The 16,413-nt window shown below is 35.0% G+C and overlaps 1 protein-coding gene across 1 annotated transcript; it reads left to right on the top strand.

Annotated features, from left to right (window-relative positions):
• Positions 1 to 1,223: 1,223 nt before the first annotated feature.
• On the top strand, positions 1,224 to 14,406 carry MS3_00011041 (uncharacterized protein). The gene is made up of 2 exons (XM_051219450.1): positions 1,224 to 1,549; positions 13,191 to 14,406. The coding sequence occupies exons 1-2, from the start codon at positions 1,238 to 1,240 to the stop codon at positions 13,662 to 13,664; spliced, it is 786 nt and encodes a 261-aa protein (XP_051065464.1). The 5' UTR covers positions 1,224 to 1,237; the 3' UTR covers positions 13,665 to 14,406.
• The last annotated feature ends 2,007 nt before the right edge of the window (positions 14,407 to 16,413 follow it).

Here is a 16,413-nt window from a genome sequence, read left to right as displayed (position 1 = left end):
TAGCCTTAACAGTAAGTCGAAAAAAAGCCATAGTGAACAGCATGCTTTTTGTAGCCAAGCTGATTATCTTGTACAAAACAATATGTCTTTTACTGCGTCCAAAGTCTGACAGGTACTCCATCCATGTTACTGTCAAATACGGAAACACACTTACACGTGTCTGTGAAACCAAATGAATTGATACGACAGAAAAAAGACCCTTTTTAACTCTAAGAACATATTTCATAAAGCAATAGCTCAGTGATACTAACGGCTTTAAGCAATGCCATTTCGAGACATCTCTTTGATACAGGACATCACGTTGATATATTGCGATATCTCAGTCATCAATCGATAATCAAACTCTATTTTTCTTAACACCATCTGAGCCGTAGTTGTTGTTGAAGACAGCTTAACTATGAGGTAGAAACTTTCGAAGCTATTTTTCCACGATTTGACTTACATATATTGACTGCATGTTTATTAGGTATTTTTGCTTTATTATTTCCTTATTATCCTAAATATAAACTTTTAGTTGAGCCGTAATTTGCTGCCATAGCATTTTCCACTCATAAACTAGGACCGATCATTTGTGCACCTAGTATTCCGTTTTCCCATCATTAGTGCTGCTGTTCCGTGTTAATACTGTAACCCAACTGGTCTGCTGCGTATTCTGGTCTTATATGTATACAAATGAATATCTGGAATTAAATAACGATCTTGGAGTCGTGAACATTAGTCTTCAGTTCTTTGTTCGGGGCTAGTTAGCATGGGCCAACCTTGAGGCAAAGAGTATCAGTCTTTCTCGTCCTTGCTGCGTATTGGTTGCTTAAAGTCATCTACATTTATTGGGTCATTGTACGGCATCACATTAGCCATCAAACTTCTTAAGCCGGATCTGTGTATCCATAAGTAAACAGCAACAAATCTCACCTTAGTAATTTAATTATAGTCTCACCGTCATTTCTCTAGAAACGGCTCTTTACATAATGGTACCATCAATCGTTTCAAACTGAATGCTTCTTGTAAATCCAACGTTTCGCCTGGCAATCTGGTCCAAGCTTTTTCAAGGAAAATGCTTCTTGTTTTCATGTCGAAGTCACATTCGTCAACAATTTGACCTGTCTGTTTCGCCTGTCACCAATATTGTATCAGGCGATTGGTCAATTTGATTTTACTCAATCAGATTGCAGAACGAATAAATGACCTTGTGAGGATAAAGTGTGTGCAATTCAGTGGGGCTTATCATTCGTGGGTAATGGGTCGTGAGGACGAGGAGTTTGGTCTCGTAGTAATAGGTGCAGGTCTGGGTCGTACTGGTACCAATAGTTTAAAAATTGCTCTAGAGTTGCTTTATAAAAAGCCCTGCTATCACTTAAAGGAAATATACTTGCATCAACATTCACACATCACGAAATGGATGGAACTTGATAGGAAATTGAGTGATTCGCCGGATAAAAAACTCGACAAAGTTCTGTGTCATAAAATTTTCAAAGGATACACGGCTGCCATTGATCATCCTTCATGTGCATACTACAAGGAGTTATTAGAACTTTATCCTAATGCAAAAGTGAGTCTATAGTTGGTATTTATTTTCAAATATTTTTATTGTAAGGATAAAATATACAGAGATGCTTCGTCGTGCATCACATTTAATAAACTATAATATGCCAATATTAGCTTCATCATATGTTCGTCTGGTTCTTTTAGTTACTTCCTTGAGTATCCAAATGCGAAGTGTAACAGCTTATGCACTACAGCGCTTTGGGTTGGCACAGATAATTAGTAATTTTTTGTTTTGCGTGTTCACTTCACCAAATTTTTGCAGTCGAGACGAAAACTGTATTTTATGTTCTTCATCGCGGTGGCTTCTTTGTGAATGCTACTTTATCTTGTATATATTGGAGTACCATATCTTAATCTAGGGACTGACAAGCGTTGTCAGTTGTATACAACAGTCAGCACTTGATCAGCTTTCTAGACATAGCTGACTTGCACTTTGTGTTAAGTGCATCAGATCTATATAACTAAAAATTAAAACAATCTCATACATATATTAAAAATTCATTCGTCACATCACATCAGTTACAGTTTGAAAAGAACTGGAGACTGAGAGATCTGTGTTAGTCGTGGGAATGGCGGTATCTCAGTTGATCCAACTTTCTTTTGAATGCGTCTACAGATGAAGCTTCAATCACGTGTTGAGGTAGTGAATTCCATTGATTGATGACTTGATGGGAAGGTCAATGGTCAGCTGACAAGTTATTTATTCTGGGCTTGTGAGCTTCCTTACAGTGTCCTCGTAAATCCTCTCTTTTGGAAGGCAAGAAAGATGACAGCATATCAGATGCCAACATATCATTAAGTAGTTAGAAACTGATCAGGTCACCTGTGGTTCGTCTATATGACAAGGGAATTAGGTTTAGTTTAGCCAAACTATCATCATCACCCATGCCATTCTGGGAATCTGCTTAATTGCTGTTCTTTGAACCCTTTTCAACAAATCACTATCGCTTTCTATTCAGAAACTAGTCGCTTGTATACAATACTCGAGTTTAGAATGGATGAATACTGTATACAAAGTCAAAAAGATTTTAGCATCTACATGACTAAGGGCCTCAGGTATTGACTATAGAGTTCTAAAACCTTGACCGGATATCACACGGCAATGTGCATTATTTTTCAAGTCTTGTCGATCGATAACTTCTAGATCATTGTGTCCCTAGACAACAAACAGATGGTTAAGTGTTATCCGCCGTGTATGTGTCTGTATCTTGGTGACCAGTATGCATCATAATGTACTTGGAAGCATTTATCGGCAACTGCCAAGTTTCAGACCACTCAGATAATTTCTTCAGGTCATTTTAGAGGTCTAAACTATCACTCTTACTTTTTATGGCTCTCCATATCTTGACATGGTCAGTGTATAACAAAACCGATTATGATAGGAGAGCAGGAAGCCTTACTGAAGCCAATATAGGCTTCATCCGTTGGTAAAGTTTGATTTTTATAAATACACCAAATTCCACGGTCTACTAGGAAATTTGTGAGACATGGATAACATGTTCTAAAGCCGTGCTACGTTTTTGGAAATAATCCGGTTGTTGTCGAGATTCCCCCTCATAATCGGTCAATGTGAGATCTTTTAAGGATGATTCGGAGTTTGGGTCGTGCCTAGTTGCTTCTTTCACATGTTGCTCTAAGTTACATGTGATAACCCTGTCAACTAGGTTTTGTTTTAAGAATTATCTGATAACTCAGTCCTCGAACCTTCCCATTCTACCATAGGGTGCATTAAAGTCTTTCAAGATAACAACATCGACCACTTAATGACTAAGTGTTGGAACCGTCTAGCGACACCTAATTCTCCTCACTGTAAACCAAACCAATCAGAAGCTCCTGTCCTTTGCATTTCAAGCAGTAAATAACTAATTCACACGTCTCACTTTCACAGGATATCACTGACGGCAAAAAGAATATTTCTAGTGAATAGAGCTACTCCTCTCTTACGCTTTTGGGTTCTGTCAGCTCTTACTAGTGTAAAACTTTCTAAATAAATTTCCCTACTGTTTACAGACTGCGTCAGCCAAGTTTCTGTGACGGCGACTACATCCGGCTTGATAGAGTCTATCTGTACACGTAGCTCCGATCGCATGTTGAGCAAGCTACAGGCATCTATGTAACAGATCCGAAGATCATTCAGATTGTTTATTTAAACACATAAACATAGGTACAAGAAGGCACCAAATAGATATGTGCCACTTAAATCATTCGCTTTGCGTGGGGGCTAAGATACTGCTCGGGTGCCTAGACCGAAGCAGGTGGTTTTCTTAGGGGGCCACACCCCCAAGGAATAGGATGTCGCTGCCAGGAAACGAACGTCGGCTGCTGCAGCCACAACGCAATGTCCTAACCACTAGACCACAGCGACGACATGAAACGGTCTTCCAGTGATTCTAGGTTTTTGATGGTGATCTAGCTTAGATTGACTCATAAGTTCAACTATTAAAGTAAACAGAAGCCATTTTCACCTATTACATGCTTAACCATAAAAACACTGGTGATTATATTATGTCTAATTCAATTTAACATATCTAACGTAACCAACGGATCAATATGATCTATGTTTGTCTGTTTTCCTACTGTATTTTTCATCATAAATATATGGCTTCAAATAGAAACATTAAGACTGATTCAATGAATAAATCGTTTAGATTGCTTCATGCTTCATCCAAAGTGGCTTTGGTATCATTCTTTGTCAAAGTCTCACCCGAAAATTCTAAATTCCTCGCCAACATCTAAACTTAGTTCAAGTTCTTTTTTAGCTTCTGGTCTTTTTATACGGTCCGTGAGCGGTAAGACTTTACGGACGAAATCTCCACATCCCTTCATTTTATGTTTATTCTGTAGTCTTAAGTCCTTCATTGAGATATTTAGCAACTTGGTTTGATTTTGTCTATAGACCTTTAGCGAGGTGACCCTAGAGCTTGCTTGAGACACTAGTTGGTCAAGTAGATCTTTTATCAACCCAATGTCCTGGGTTCTGAGCTTTCACTCCCCTTGAATCTATGAAAGACGACTGATGTGTCACTGTGATCGGCATTCGATCTCTCAACTACTGTTTGGGTGACTGGTTTTTCTTTAACAACATGCGGTTGTTTCTTATTCCTGATTTGTACCCGCTCATCAGCTTTCATTGGAGTAGCAATCACAGTCTCGTTGCACACACTACAAGATCCTAAATGATTGTCGATGATTTGTGTGGTCATATTTTTGTTTTTCCTGATAGAAACAGTCCTAGCCTTACGACTAGGTCTTATAGGCGTTTCTTTCCCTCTGGAGAGTGGTAGCAAGGTAAACCCCCTTTCTTGAGGTTTCGTTGCTGACTGATCTCTTTGAAGTCGGTCCTTCCTCTTTTGGTTCATGTAAGTCAATCGACTCAGCTCATTTGGGATGACTTCACATCGACTTGTGTATCTACAGAGTGAATGTCATTTGATTCATCTCGGTTACGCTTTCTAATGTGCCTTTTAGTAGTATCTACCACTGAAATCGCTTCGAATAGGAAGCTGTTTTTGCCTCAGCAGCATTGCCGGGTTGTTAGCACTTACTTTTTTGGCACATTTCCAGTCAACAATCAGACGTTTGAAAAAGAAATAGACACAAAAAGACACATGGAGACAAAAATGATGACAAGAAAAAGTGAAACCGTGAGCTGTTAAATCTAAAAGTGCAACAAACAAAAATCCCAGTGTACTCAAGAATCACAGGTGCTAAATTTCTTTGAAAAAACAATACTTTCTGGTGTTACTTTAACTGAAATTAATTTAATAAAGTAAAGACAGTATTGTTAACGCTTAATAAATGATCAGAACTATAAATTTAACTCTGAGGGGAAATACCACTGTCATTTTAAATAACACGCTTTAGATTGTACAATACTGTTTACAAAACTCTCGAGGGCTTTGCAAAGTTAAGCATGATTATATTAGTGATTTGGGCAAATATCTCATAATTTCTTTCCACTTACAATTTATCTTGTATGTGAATCTCCCAGTAAGTCACTGTATATGCAATTAAGTGAGTGTTTAGGTTTACTTATGAACGTTAGCCTGTTTATATTTGTTGATGTAATAAGTATTTGCTTTCCCATTTATCGTACCTTGATCCGTATGTTGATTTAGATTTTTTTTTTCTTGGGCTATATACTATTTAAACGAAATTCAGCGAAGAAAATTTTCGTTTCAACGATATCATTTACTCAAGCTGTACATTCGTATTTATAATTGTCTATAGACATATATATTTACTAATGTACAGCTTAAGTGGATGATTTCGTCTAAATGGAAATTTTCTTCTCTGAATTATATTTTTATTCAATGACGCAATGGGTTATTTTAATTATATGTTATTTGTTTAGAGTCCCTTAGAAAGAATTTTGCTATATTTAGTTACTTTAGGACATATAAAATGGTGTTAACCGTATCATTTTTTTATTATCCAAAAAACCAACTATTTGTCAAAGATTACTTAGTGATCCAAAATGGTACGTAAATTTTATGCGGTCGCAGTAAGCTAAAACATTTAGTAATACTATTTCGACTTTAATCCATATTTGTATATTGAGGACAGGAGGTCAAATGTATGTGTTAGGCCTTTTCTAGTAAGTTTGTCTGTGTGTCTAATCTTCTCTTGAATGAGTCAGTTAGAAGTATACGCATCACTTTCCCCGTTAGTACGTTCCAAGAGTTGGTTAATCGGTAAGAAAAACCTGTAAATCATGTGTATTTTGTTCGTTCTTGACTTTTGAACTTGCCTTCTATGTTCTCTGAGTTGTTTTGACCTAGTTGGAAGAAAAAGAGAAGACATATCAAATCCAAAACATTTTTTAATATTTAATTTACAGTAAGATAGTATAGAGGTTAAGCAAATATTTGTTTTCATAATTCCAGTTAGTTAGGCGTCTAAAATATATTATGAAGGACGTATTACTAACCTTTTGCTAGTAAAACGCTTTTAATCAATACATAAGGATCATATTTCATTATTTCACCAAAATCGTCCCTAACTTTTATTAGTAACACAACAGAAGTACGTTCTAAACTGTCACTTAACTCAATCTTGGAATACATGGTTATAAGGATGCCCCATGGTTTGGATTTAGAAGCTGTTACACAGTAGCCATTATTCAGTTTGCTAATTAACGATTAGATATGACGTCCTGTCTCTTAAGTAGATTGTTTACCTAAGTATGTCTCGATATTTGGGGTAGGATGCTTAACGTTTCAAATGTTTGTAAGAAGTTTTATCACTCGGTAATTGTCTCCTTTTTAAATTGAACTAGTAATACCTCTGAAAGTGTAACTCTAAAAGTCAATGCAGAGTATAATGGGTGTTGTAAAAATCTTTAAAGCATTATCAGTGAATAGCATGTTAACATCTAAGTAATTTTACAAATGAATGGATTTTCTCAGCAAACGGTCTTTGTTAATCTTAAAGTAACTCATTTACTTAGTACAAGTTAGTGTAACCAGTTTAAAGCCACACTGCTTTTAAATACCAGTACTACCACAATTACTACTGGTGTTGAGTCAAAGTAGATTAAGGAGGGAGGGTTAGGCTTGACGAGCTGTGAAACCGCAATTTACTAATTGAAAACTGAGTGTTCTAACCAAAGCTACTACTTTATTTTATTTAAACTTATTGAAAGTAGTATCCATTATATCATAGTGTATGTGGATTTGTAATGGAGTGGTTTGTCAGTCAGATATCACTAGTTATATGTAGTAAAACTATGCTAATAATATCATTCTTCTACATTGTAGTTCTTCACCTTTCATGTTCATTATTTTATTATATCTTTTAATATTCTTGGAGTTAATAAAACTGGGTAAATGTATTATGTATGTGCATATACAGCTCTCATGGATTGTCATCTACAAACTCTAAACAAATAGAAATGAGATACAATTCCCTACAATTCCCCTACATCAATACAGTTTTAATGTTAATGTATATAAATGATTTTGATCCAGTTAACCAAAATGGTCTCACTGATTCATATAATCTCATTTTCACTAATATCAACCAATTTAAAGTATAAACAACGGATTCACATGTATCTAATATATTTTATATTATATTATATTAGTTCAATGTTCCTAATTATATAATCCTGTTCGGCATAATTTTTCTCTTTGAATTTTAGGCTTATCAGTCCAATAGTGAGAATATTAGATACATTTATTGTGGTTATCGTATATATTCTTTTATAATAGTTAACGTATAATTTGATAATTTCAACATTTGAATTAACTATTGTAATGATTACTTAAAATTACATTTGTTAAACTGTGGACTACACCTATTCTACAGGAGTTAGCTATATCACATAACTACGAAAGCTCGGAGTATGTGTATATGTTTTTAAATACTAACATAAATGTTATTAATCCAGTCGATAGTGGTTCACTAAGTTATATTTAGTAATTTACAGATAGCCAACTTTTCCTCACCATGTAAATCAATTGATGGTAATCAGTTTTTATTTTGCCAAAAGAAATATGTAATTAATCCATCGAAAATGTCTTAAAAACATTTCGTCTTTAGTTTTCTAATCGGTTACTTTACCTTAACTGATTAATTCATTTAAAATAGAATTCGTACGCATTACTTCCAGTGGTCTCCTTGTTAGTTACATTGTTTAGTTTATCATTTTTTATTTTCTTGTTTGATACAACTTAATCAGTTTTACGCATGTGTAAAAGGTTCCGTAAAGGTTAGTACTCACAGTTTCGACAGGATTAGCTACTGTACAAATAGTTTGGAGAATCATTAGTTGTTGAATGGTTAGAAAAGTGAGTTTGAAATTCTAATTGTAACATTGGGTCAGACAGCCGACTTAGAACCTGATTGATGTAATTGTCGTACGAAGTCTAGAAATTTGACCGTTCAAAGTAATGTTGAAACTTACGATCCAGTTACAGATTTTAGTCGTTGTATAAGCTCCTGATCTTTCAGTGGGATCTAGTTATTTCATACTGTAGTCTCGCAACCTGGAGACTGCTCCAAATTTGTTCTGATGCTTGCCACGAGTGTATATATATAATTTGTAGTACTTATTATGTCCTACTCGCCTCAGGCGATATAAATTTACAGCTTTATCAAGCGATTTGTCACATTTATCTAACAGTCAATACTTAGCCTCAACATTATTCACTTTGTTGTCCAGTCATATACGTGGGGTACTTTGAAGATACTTCCAAGTAACTAATCCGGAAGGCGATCAGCTCTGACTCGACAAACAGTACTAAAATGAAGAGATTTCAGTAGGTCTACAAACTTTTATGATATGTCTTTGAATGATAAACGTAGTTACAATACCTTTTTGTTGTTGAGGATTAATCTCACCTTCAGGTTAACGAGCTTCGGTAGTTAATAGGTATGTTTATGTTTCTAGACATGTCAAACAGGGAATGCTTATTTATCATATTCGTGACCCGTTTGGAAACCTGTCTGATTTTCTTTAGTCTGTTGCTCTTGAAATACACTTACGGGTTACATAAGAATGAATGCCAATGTTTAGGTAACTATTGGGCAAACTGTAGTTGTTGCAAAGGAATTTCTGTAATTCACTTAATGAAATTGCATTCACCTCACAGGCCTTACTTAATATTTTAACCTGTCCCTAACTGTCAGTTATTTATGGTGTATAAGGTGTGAAATCAAAATTCCATTCTTGTTGTTGCTGAGTAGTGGGAAACTGGTGAGTAATCTGATGACCGGTTGAAGTTCTCAGAGTGTTCCAACTATCATACTCATTGCTTATTCTGAGTGGATCATATTTTTCGACATTTTACATGATTTTTAGTTAGTGATTTCTGTTCTTTTAAGCTCCATGTTTTTCCGGTGGCAGCGGTTATTCCTTAGGATGCAGAGAATTTAATTTTCAATTTACGAAAAAGGTAATAGACCTAAATGTAATGTTGTCTGTTACTGTCGTCACAACCCGGTCGACATCAAGGCTTTACCGTCGGACTTAATGTTTTCTATTTTTTACCAACTTGGCTGTCGTGGTTAAGACGTCAAGAAATAGGTGTTCCAGCCAATTGCTATCTCGATTCGGTCGTCATGATTGGTGAACTACACCATCATGTTGAAGTAGCGGCTGCTTTCCGGAATAATACAAAAGATATTGAATTATACTTTCTTGCCATCAAGAAAGCTAACTAAAGAAATCGATCTTAACAGGCTATTTGCGAAGAACCTTATCAATTTTTTGACTGTTTTGTATTTCTTTTCTGAAAGGAATTCTTGTCATATTTCTAGTAGTTACTTACCATGTTACATGATGGTTAAAAAGTTAGTTTCATGACAAGAGCTTTGGTAATTTTTCGTTCCCAAGTCTTTTGTATTCTTGAGCTCCTAATATAATAAAGGAAAGTTTGTATTTTTATGAGAATTCGTAATCGTTTCCCTAACTTATTGCGAGTACTATTATCAAGTGGCGAGTGACGCAAAGCTCTCAACGATTTGTTGACAAATCGAGTCATTTTACAAAACTAGAATATATATATATATATATATATATATATATATATATATATATATATATATATATATACTGCTCATATTTTGTTCCATAGAATTTACTAGTATTGATCTTTATTGAAGTTAATGTTTACTAAAAACTAAATGTTAGATATATCATAATCTAATATATTTTCCGACCACTTGAATATACTCAGCGGTTTACGATTGCTTATTTTTTTTACTTCTAAAGCCATGGGCTTTATTCAAAAGAAATAAAAATAGTCTTAATGAAGAGTCACTAGTTTAACTGTCACTTGCATAAGCTCGATATGTTGTTTGATGTAGGGGTAGAAAGCCAACGTCACACAAACTAAAACTTGGCATCAATTCATAAAGTCATTGACTGTTTGTCTGAACTTTACTGTTAAGTGTAGAATACCTGGTTAAATTGTCGTGACCAACGGTTGGAGATGTTGAGTGAAATTGCTTAGAATTTGTCTCAATAACATAGATCCATATATTCATTATTTGTTTTCTCTTAGGTCATGAGTTTCGAAACTACGTTGTACCTTTTATTCATTCGTTCCTTTCAAATCGTATTTTATGCGTTTAATTCTTTTTATTGTCACTGACTAGTGTTGGAGACAGTTGGAAGAAAGTTAGGGGCGGTCAAACCAAGAACGTGGCATCAGTCCTTGTTATCACTAACTTCTGGTCTGAGCCATGTTGGTAGATGCAGATCACTTGGTTGAGGTCCGCGTGACTATCATAACCAATAGTTAGAGACTGGGTGACATGCCTCAGAATCGATCACAGTGGGATTACAATTGCTTTATATCTTTCTTTTTATGAACTAATTCTTTCTTCCTGTACTATATCCTTATACACAATCTTTGTTTTATACATTACCATCATTGAAGTGAGTACTTCTATGAATTTGGTGTTCATCTTGTTGTGCTAATGCGGTGTGGCAACTTTCGTGATGCATGTATGTGCCTGGTCCTACGTTGTAGCTGACTGGCAATACTGCTACTACTTTGGTTTTCATCTTGAGGTTTGTTGATGAGAATGAATAGGAGTGGAATGAATAATGCACTCATGCTTCATGTTCTACGTTGCTGATAACCGATATTCCACTGATTAGTTGAATAACAACAGAATAATAATATTTTTACTATGGAATCTCAAAGCCGTAGTGTATAGTCCTCTTAATTTCAATAAAGTTGCCCAATGTTGTATTCGGTAAATTTTGGACTTAGTGAACACTAGTTGAAGTAAGCACTGACGATCTTGTTCCAAATGACACTGAAACCACTCAGCTCAATAAACCTATCACTACTATATAAGGATGCACTTGCATCACAAATCTCCAAAGTTTCAAAATTCAATTATCTAAATGTTAAAGGAGCTTCTAACATTAAACTTATTGTAAGTATCATTATTAGTAAGAGTTTGAATTATCTCGTTGTTGATAGTCGGAACTGAATTTTGATCAATTTTTTGTTGGTACATGTGCTACTTGTGGGCATTGTCTTATATGTATATGTATTCAGTAGATCAGTGGATAACATTCATGTGTCAGTTCGTATTTTTTTGAAATAAATAATATGACTAGAATATTAAGTAAATGTATTGAGGCAAATCATGATATGATAAATAGAATGCCATGGATAAACCATATATTTTGAGGCTCAACTGTTGTGTTCTTTTTGGCCCTGTTAATTAAATCATGTGGTTAATCCTACCAATTAAAACACTGACTTGTATGGCCTTAACACTACAAGCAGCTTAGAGTTAACTCTGAGTCCTGATTGATTCTTCGTCAAGCCTGCCTGTTACGTCCAGAACACAGCTTCTACCGTGTAAATCATATATTTCAGACATACTGGGTTTATAAACAAGCAAACCAGACCTCAAAATACCATAAAACAGAAAATAACAATTATACTAGATCAAGCCAAAAGTGGTTGTGACTGTGTGAAACTGTAATTAGTAAATTGGGTATAACTTAAGAATAGTAAATCGTATAATAGCAGTCAATATGTGAAATAGAAGCTTATTATAAAAGGAATATATATATAACAGTTTCCGGAAGTTACCCATAATTTAATCTTCACTAGCATATGATAAAACTCCAAATATTGTTATTATTTATAAATTCATGTATTCGACTATAAGCCTCATTCTAAATATGAGAGCTAATGATACATTACTCGATTGGGGCGGGATTCAAACTTGGAAACTAGTGGCTAAGACTCTAACCACGAATCCACCTTTGCACAAGACTAGTGAGACTAGGTTGTGTTACAGAAAACGTGAATGAATCCGCTGTACTTCATTAACTATCATTGTTTAACATAGAGTCTGTGATCTAAGCTATACACTTAGTTTTTTTACTTACGTCTGTTACCCCTCCCGTAGAGGAGCATAGGCCACTGACCAGGATTCGCTAACCTACTCTGTCCTGGGTTCTCCTTTCCAGCTGTTGCTAAGTCCCATCCATTTCTTTCTTTTCTGCCCTCCAATCCCCTGTGGAATATGTTCCTTGGTCTTCCTCTTTTCCTCTTTCACTGAAGATTTCAGGTTAGGACTTACCTCGTGATGCAATTTGATGATTTACTCAATGCATGTCTCATCCATTTCCGGTGTCTTTTCCTAATTTTTTCTTCATCTGGAATTCGGTTTGCTCTCTGTCACAGTAGGTTTTTGCTGGTAGTATCTGGTCAACGGATCTGGAGTATCTTGCGTAGAAAATTTTTTAGAAATATTTGTGATTTATTGTTGATTGTTGTAGTAGTTATTGAAGTTTCATCTCCTTACAGTGGAATTGTCTTGCAGTTTGTATTGAAAAATTTGACTTTGATGTTGGCTGACAGTTGTTTCAAGTTATAGATGCTCTTTAGCTGTAGGAATGTTGCTTTATCAATCTGTGCTTTCACATCTTCATTAGATCCTCCTTGTTTATCAGTGATGCTGCCTTGGTACTTTTCATGGGGTTACTGCTGTTCCCAAGCCCGGATAAAGGAGGAGAGTTGGGCATAGGGTTAGAAACTCTGTGCAGTATAAAACAATCTTGCCAAAAAAATGCTAACGAGAGTAAGCTTTACACAAATACATATTTTTAAAATCATCGTTTTGCGAATAAATACTAATCATTTATTTTATCATTTCATAAATAGGTTATTTTAACTATCCGTGATCCTGAAATATGGTTAGCTGGTTGTCGTTCCACTATATTACCTAAAGATATAGATCAACCACGTTCATGGTCATTTCAACTTTTAAGAAAATGTATCGGTTTACAACAATTTCATGAATTATTTCTTATGAATTGTAGACGTGTATTTGGTGAGAATATGGATTTTACCGATGATACAGCTATGTTGAATGGTTTTGTTAATTGGAATCAAAATGTCATAAAAACTGTACCATCTGATCGTTTATTAAAATTTGACATAAGTCAAGGTTGGGAACCATTATGTAAATTTCTTAATTTACCAATACCGAATTGTCCATTTCCTCATGTAAATGAATATAATGAATTAAGACGTTTATTAAAATTAGAGCAACGTGTACTAAAATTTTCACAATGGATTTTACCCATGTTAATATTGTTTATTTTTGCTTATATGTTTTGTAAATTTTTACTCTAAACTAACCTACCTAACTAACTTTATGAAAAAACAACATCAGGTAAACTTATTTCAGCATGGAAATAAGCCTAGTTTTTTTTTCATTGTGTTTAATCGTTACCTCTCTTTTGTGTTACTGTTATTGTTGTTATCTATCATCATTGTTTTGAAATTTCTGAGTAAGTCGTATTCTGTGTCTTCCTTTTCTGATGTCTATTTAATCTCCTTTTTTGTTTATCAGGATGTAATGAACTTATTTGTTAAAGAAGGAAAGATTTTGTTATCATCACAGTTGATTTGTTTGTATGTATGTAGGTGTGTGTATGAGTGTGGGTGCATGTAGAGTTTGTTGATAAATGCACATAAACACATTCCACACATTCATAAATTCTGTGTGTATTTTTCAATCGACATTGATTTTGTGCTATACACTGTATCCTGTCAAAGTTATTCTTACGAAATTCGATCCCTTGTAACAACTGTTGGTAATTGTCTTTCTTTTTCTGAATTGATCATTTATATTTCAAAACGGGGTTTACTTTACTTTGTTTCAAAGAGATTTTGAAATAATTACTGATTCATGATCGTAGCATGAGTTAATGGGTTTATTCATGTATTGTCCTTTTCTAAGTTTATTGCTCAGGATCATTTCTCTTTTTTTTCCCGTGTTATATAACTATGTAATTACAAATTGTACTCAGTTTGCGTGATTTTGATTGTTGTTTTTTTTATTTTAAAAAAAGTATAATGATTTGTGTATAAACCCTCTTCATTATCATCGTTCGGATATAATTTTACTTAATATGATGCATAAATCTACTTAACTGATCAACTGATTATCATTTTGGTGTGAGGTGTTGTGATAAAGCCCCAAATGCCCTGGTACGGCTGAGATTGAGGCGAGTCCGCTTTTCCTCTCGAAATGCTCTCACATGACCACGCGTATACAACCACTGTCAGGGAAGTCCTCATGACGAGGGTCTTGTTTAACGAAGTCGAGAAGACGAAAAGCGAATGTTCGGCGCTCCAACCGGGTTCGTGGGTACGGAGAATCCACCTAATGGAGTAGGAAAACCCTAATTCCAAACCAATAATGCACATGGGCTCCAGAATCCTGAGGGAACGAATGACGTGTGAACCTATTGTTGGTCACCGGCTACCATGGGACTGCATCTCCTTTGTGGATTAGACCTTTAGGTCAAAGGCTCTAGGAGTTGCCCTCCAAAAAACCACCTATTTCATTTTGGGCGTATGGGCAGTGTTCCAGTTCTCACACAAATCGGATGATGCATATATATATCGTACCTCCTTGCACCAATGTTTATGTGATTGAATGAATAAATAGTAGTGATATTAGAGGTAATTCTTTTCAGTACTGACTGGATTTTTATCGATCAAGGATTGTACAAGTATATCATTGGTTACTTACTGATGAATTAAAGTAAATTCCTGATCCTTCGAAAGAGGTCATTTTGAGCCCTAATAAATTAATGGTAATGTAACAGACTGTGGAGATGGCTGATGTCAGTTCTAATTCCGAAGAGAGCATCAATCTCCTAAGGTTACACATATCTCTTGCCGACGAGTACCAGCTAGCACGAAACACTAGTCAGGCAGGGTTTCCTACTGGCTATTTCCAACCACCTCACATCAATGTCTTCAGTTGTGGTTAAAATAACTGGGTAGTTTGAATTTTTATATCTATAGGATCACGACATACTATTGGACAGGAAATAGTTCTCAGATGTTTATTATTAATTATGGCTTTATTCAATATTGTAGTACCGTTATATAAGTTAGTTTACAATATATCAAGTGTTATATATATATTGGACATTGTGACATAATACTGTATCAAAACAATTAGCTTATAATACATGTACATGGCGACAGAAAATCACTAATTGCAACTCCTAATATCAACAATGGGATAATTAAAAACATTTATTACTGTTTATATGTAAGTTTAAATAATGTCATTTAAATACAGTCATATATAAGTTACATCCTTTAAATGATCATTTCATTTATTAGAACATCGTGTTTAAATCATATGACTAATAAATGTTAAGTTGATATCTCTATGATTGAAAACCATTTCAAATATTCGGATGAATTTAAAAACTGAGTTTAATAATTATATTAGTATTTTATGTATTAATAAAATTTCTTTAATAATTGAATTCATGAGTTAATTGAAACTAGATCACCATGGAAAACCTGAAAGCACTGGATGGCCGTTTCATCCTAGTATGGGACTCCTCAGTAGTGCACATCCACGATCCCGCCTAGAGGGATCCCAACCCAGGACCTATCAGTCTTGCTCGAGAACACTCAACCTCTACACCACTCAGCCGACCGGCATACAACGGTGTTAATGTCCAACTTCAACCAATTCACAAAATTGAGCCACCGTCTACCATTGCCTTAAGTGAGTTACTATCTCACAACAGACCCGCGAGACTGATAGGTCCTGGGTTGGAATCTCGCGAAGCGGGATCGTGGATGCTCACTGCTGAGGAGTCCCATACTAGGATGGAAAGACCGTTCATTGCTTTCAGGTTTTCCTTGGTGGTCTAGCTTCAATTGACTCATGAATTCAATTGTTAAATTACTACAAGCTCCACGAAACCCTCTCTAATTAAAATTTATTTACAAACGTTTATGTACTGTGATTTAAATGACACTTTATAAAGATTAGTAATATTAACCAATACTATCCAAAATGATTTAAGTGAATCAGTATTCAAATCTGAATGAAAGCCGAGTA

This window comes from Schistosoma haematobium, chromosome 6, assembly GCF_000699445.3.
Source record: "Schistosoma haematobium chromosome 6, whole genome shotgun sequence".
NCBI classification, from domain to species: Eukaryota; Metazoa; Platyhelminthes; class Trematoda; order Strigeidida; family Schistosomatidae; genus Schistosoma; species Schistosoma haematobium.
This window is presented reverse-complemented; position numbering and strand designations above follow the sequence as displayed.